The sequence below is a fragment of the Amaranthus tricolor genome, chromosome 13 (assembly GCF_026212465.1).
Source record: "Amaranthus tricolor cultivar Red isolate AtriRed21 chromosome 13, ASM2621246v1, whole genome shotgun sequence".
Lineage (NCBI taxonomy): Eukaryota > Viridiplantae > Streptophyta > Magnoliopsida > Caryophyllales > Amaranthaceae > Amaranthus > Amaranthus tricolor.
In genome coordinates, this window is record NC_080059.1 from 14,536,327 (window position 1) to 14,541,607 (window position 5,281).

The 5,281-nt window shown below is 46.2% G+C and overlaps 1 protein-coding gene across 1 annotated transcript; it reads right to left on the reverse strand.

The window, feature by feature from the left end:
* Window positions 1-1,548: 1,548 nt before the first annotated feature.
* On the reverse strand, window positions 1,549-4,996 carry LOC130798845 (uncharacterized). Its single transcript, XM_057661942.1, has 5 exons — window positions 4,382-4,996; window positions 3,613-4,282; window positions 2,987-3,535; window positions 2,562-2,842; window positions 1,549-1,716 (listed from the first exon to the last, which is right to left on the reverse strand). Exons 1-5 carry the CDS (start codon window positions 4,994-4,996, stop codon window positions 1,549-1,551), a joined length of 2,283 nt encoding a protein of 760 aa, XP_057517925.1.
* Between the last annotated feature and the right edge of the window lie 285 nt (window positions 4,997-5,281).

A 5,281-nucleotide genomic window follows, 5' to 3' on the forward strand; every position in this document is an offset into this window, starting at 1 on the left:
ACTAAGGCGTCCCCTGTCTTGAGCTGGGGCAAAGAGAAGGTGGGGGAATCGGCCGCGGCTCCTAAAGCCAAGGTGGAAGAGGTGTATCGTCGTCGGGAGGTTCTTCCTTTCCGGCACGACACTCCTTTCACCGACTTGGGCCTTAAGGGCATGATAACCCGGTTTAATAGGGCGACTTCTCACTTGATCAGCCAAGTGGATGTTGATCTATTGGATTCCCTTTCCCCCACCGATAGGGTCCGTCAACTCCAAGTTTCCGCGGCTGAGGTAACTTTCTTCCTCTTACATCTCTTTAAGTTTAACTGTTTAGATTTTGATTTATTCTTTTTGCAGGCTTTTCTGAGGTTGTCTTTTGAGCTCAACCTCAGTCGCCAAAGTGCCGCGGACAGGGAGACTCTGGCTGCCTTATCCTCCCGTTGCGATGAGCAGGACGAGGAGCTTCAAAAGCTCCGAGATGAACTGCCAGGCTTAAAGGAAAAGCTGGCTAAATGCTCTGAGCTGAAGGAGCTTTTAGTCAGAACTGAGCAGTGGCGGGAGAGGGCGAGGAAGCAACTGGAGGAGACTGTCGAGAGTCTGGACGCGGCTTCCAATAAATTGGCAACCCTCGGCCACGAAATCGGTCACCTGATGGATGTTCATGCTAAACTGGTTCATCAGAACCAGTGTCTTTTGGAACAGGTGTCGACTGATTCGACCAAATTCAAGACTTTGCTATCCACGGCTCGGATTTATAAGACCAACTTGGGGAGACGAGCCCGGATAGCTAGGGATTGGCTTACTTCGGACAAACCGGAAGCATCGAGTTTCTTAGGGAGTCTGACGGCAGAAATGGTGGGCACGGGGTCCACAATTACTGAAGAGAGGTACCGTCTGGCTGCCGCGGAGTTAGGCGTCGACTTCGATTCCCTCAAACAAAAGGCATACCTTAAGGGGGACGAAGCTTTGGCCAACCTAGCTCCATTTTTGGAACGGGAGTCGGCGGTACTGGTGGACCCCAACTGGGATGTGGAAGAGGCAAGGGCTTGGTCGGAGAGGGTTGATGTTGCGGCTGAGAGGGAGGCATTATGCCTTGATCTGGATAAACTAACTATCTCCCCTCCTTCGACCTCGGGGACCCCTGAGAACTTGGCGCTTTCCCAACTGGAGGGTTTATGCCTAGACTTGTCAAATCTCCTCATTGATGAAGGAAGAAACCTCCAGGGTTTGTCCAATGAGCTATCCGGGATTGAAGTGGAGCCGTTCAATGTTGAAGATTTTGTGAGCTTCACTCCAAGTCTTGAGGAGGGGGCGGCCGAGTCTCCTCCGTTGCCGGCCCAGGACACTGAGGGGGACGTCGATACTTTTTTGGCTAATGTTTAGTTTTTGTAATATAAAGTAGGAATTTTTGTAATTTTAACTTGTAACCTTGAATATGATCACTTTGTGCGCCGAATTATTTGGATGATTGATTTAATGATTTTTAAAGCGTCTTGTTTAAGTATTTCTCTTTTATTAGCCGCGGCTTCTTTCCATCAATAGGCGAGAAACATCCTTTAGTTGAGGTCACGGCTAAAAGATATTAGTAGATTTGACAATCTCAGCCTTGGAACCGATTTGAGGGTCCGACATGTCGATGTCACGGCTGGTTGACCTTAAAAATTTACTTAGTCTGATTCTGAACTCAGGACCCCTATCATGGGGTCCGACTTGTCGACGTTGCGGCCAGGAAAAATTCAGCTAAATATTTATTCGGAATGATTATGAACTTGGGACCCTAATCTGATGGTCCGACTTGTCGATGTCCCGGTTGGGGAACATTTTATCAAATAACTTAGAATAATTTTGAAGTTTGAGACCCCAATCTGGAGGTCCGACTCGTCGACGTCCCGGTTGGAAAACATCTTAGTGAAAATAACTTAGAATATTTTTGAACTTAGGGACCCCAAACTGGGGGTCCGACTTGTCGATGTCCCGGTTGGGAAACATTTTTGTGAATAACTTAGAATATTTTTGAACTTAGGGACCCCAAACTGGGGGTCCGACTTATCGATGTCCCGGTTGGGAAACATCTTTGTGAATAACTTAGAATATTTTTTGAACTTAGGGACCCCAAACTGGGGGTCCGACTTATCGATGTCCCGGTTGGGAAACATCTTTGTGAATAGCTTAGAATATTTTTGAACTCAGGGACCCCAAACTGGGGGTCCGACTTATCGATGTAACTGAATTTTATAAGATTTGCAATAGAATTTTGCCGAGTACTTGTGATCGTAAGAGCCGGATAATCTAAAAATGAAACTTCTGATTTGTTATAAATGATGAATTTGATAATCATTAAAGCTACAATTGACAACGCGAGCATGCCGCGGGATGATGGCTGATAAAGCAAAATACAAATGAGAACGCGACTACGTCGCGGGATGAAACTATGTCACGGAGTGAATCTGATAAGACTGATAGTTACTGATTGCCCCTTGCAAATCTTGTTAAATGAAGAATTTCTTCAAGTGGTCTCCATTCCATGGGCGAGGTAGTTTTTTTCCTTTCATGTCTTCTAGTTCGAAAGTTCCTGGTTTGATAACGCGGGTGACTTTGAAAGGGCCGTCCCAGTTGGCTCCTAACTTCCCTTTTTCCACTATCTTTCTCGTAGCCTCGACTTTGCGGAGTACAAAGTCCCCAAATTGAATACGTCTTGTTTTGACATGACGGTTAAAGCTACGAATCATTCTCTGCTTCTGTGCTATCGATCTCAACAATGCGTTTCCTCTTGTTTCGGGTAGGAGATCTAAGTTTGTTCTTTTATCTTCCTCATTCTCGGCGTGTGAGTAGTAGGTGACCCGTGTAGAGGGTACGCCTATTTCCACTGGAAGTACGGCTTCGGATCCGTACACTAAAGAGAACGGCGTACGCCCCGTGGCCTCTTTGATGGTTGTTCGACTTGCCCATAAGATGCCTGGTAGTTCTTCATCCCAATTTCCTTTGACCCCCTCTATCTTCTTTTTGATACCGTTGAGAATTTCCTTGTTTGCGGACTCAACTTGCCCGTTAGTTTGAGGTCGAGATACAGAACTGAACCTGATTTGGATGTTGAACCTGTCGCAATACTCGATGGTGTTCTTGCTAACAAATTTCCTTCCATTGTCTGTTATGATCACACGAGGGATGCCGTATCTTGTGATAATATTCCGCCATAGAAACTGACAGACTTGCTTGTCTGTGATGGAGCTAAGAGCCTCTGCTTCCACATACTTGGTGAAGTAATCGATAGCCACAATGATGAACTTTCTTTGGCCCTTGGAAGGTGGGAAGGGGCCGAGGAGATCCATGCCCCATTTGTCAAAAGGCAGGACGGCTTGCATGGCGGTCAAGTAATTTGATGGCTTCCTCCCAATCTTTGAGTGGTATTGACATTCAGGACATCTTTTGATTAAGGATTCCGCGACATTCCTGAGTGAGGGCCAATAATATCCGCTTCTGAGAACCTTTCCTACAACAGTTCGCACTCCTTGATGTATACCACATCCGCCTTCGTGTATTTCGCGAAGGATATAGTTTCCTTCTTCAGGAGAAACACATTTCAGAAGGGGATGTGTATATGACTTTTTATAGAGCGTTCCTTCATGGAGTTCGAACCATCTGGCCTTTTTCTGGACCATTCTTGCTTGATTTTCATCTTGGGGAAGCGTCTGATTCTGCAAGAACTTGATGTAGGGATCCATCCACATCTCTGATCCATCCAGATGATGTCGCGAGCCACGGATGTTTCAGCTGAGCTAGCCAGCTTTGCCAAAGAATCAGCTTGTGCATTTTGGGATCTTGGGATATGGACCAAAGTGAATTTGTCGAATTTCTGAACAAATTCCTTTACTTGCTGTAAGTACATTTTCATGCTTTCATCTTTGGCCTCGAATTCTCCATTTACTTGTCCAACTATTAGTTGGGAGTCAGAAAATGCGGACAATATTTTACCCCCTGCCTCGTAGTAGATTTTCAGCCCCATCAATAAAGCTTCATATTCAGCCTCATTGTTGGACGCCGCGAACTCGAATCTTACCGCCCTTTCCATACGGACCCCGGCGGACGATTCAATGAGGAGTCCAGCCCCACTTGCTAATTGTGTCGAGGACCCATCTACATACAACTTCCATTCTTGATTGGGTTCAGGATGATGGGGAAGAGTACTTTCGGCAATGAAGTCGGCCAGAGCCTGGGCTTTGACTCTCGTACGAGGCTCATACTCGATTCTGAAATCTGCTAGCTGGTTTGCCCAATCTGTAACGCGGCTTGACTTATTTTTCCCTTCCTGAATCTTTTTCAAAGGTTGATCAGTCCGGACGATGATCTGGTGGGATTGGAAGTATGGCTTCAATTTTCTGCTTGCCATCACTATTGCAAATATGACCTTTTCCACTTCGCAGTAGTTCCCCTCTGAGCCCCGAAATGCATGACTCACATAGTATATTGGAAGCTGTTTCTTTTCTCTTTCCGCCACTAGTACTCTGGATAACGAGTATTCGGAAATAGAGACATATAGGACTAGCTTCTCCCCTTTGATGGGCGATACTAATTTCGGCAAGGTAGACAAGTGTTCTTTCAATTCCTGGAATGATTCTTCTGCTTCTCTCGTCCATTCGAACTTGCTTTGCTTTAGGGTTTCGAAGAAGGGGGAGCATTTGTCCGCGGATTTGGATAGAAATCTCCCTAAGGCTGCTAGGCACCCTGTTAGTTTCTGCACTTCTTTTACGGATCTGGGGGACTTCATATCTTGGATTGCCTTAATTTTGTCGGGGTTTGCCTCTATCCCTCTTTTGTCAACAAGGAAACCAAGGCACTTTCCTCCAGTAACTCCAAACACGCATTTATCTGGATTGAGTCGCATTTGGTGTCTCCGGAGGGTTGTGAATGTTTCTCGGAGGTCTGCAGCATGTTCAGATGCTTGCTTGCTCTTTGCAATCATGTCGTCCACGTATACCTCCAGATTTCGGCCTATCTGAGACTGGAACACTTTGTTTACCATTCTCTAATAAGTGGCTCCGGCGTTTTTTAGACCAAAGGGCATGACTTTGTAGCAGTACACGCCGGCATTCGTGATGAACGCTGTGTGTGGTTGGTCTTCAAGGGCCAACGGGATTTGATGATAACCTGCGTTAGCACCCATGAAGCTCAACAGGGCGTGTCCTGCTGTGGAGTCCACCAAACGATTTATCTTGGGGAGAGGATAATCGTCTTTTGGGCATACCTTGTTTAGATCCGTGAAATCGACGCACATTCTCCACTTCCCGTTGGATTTCTTGACGAGAAC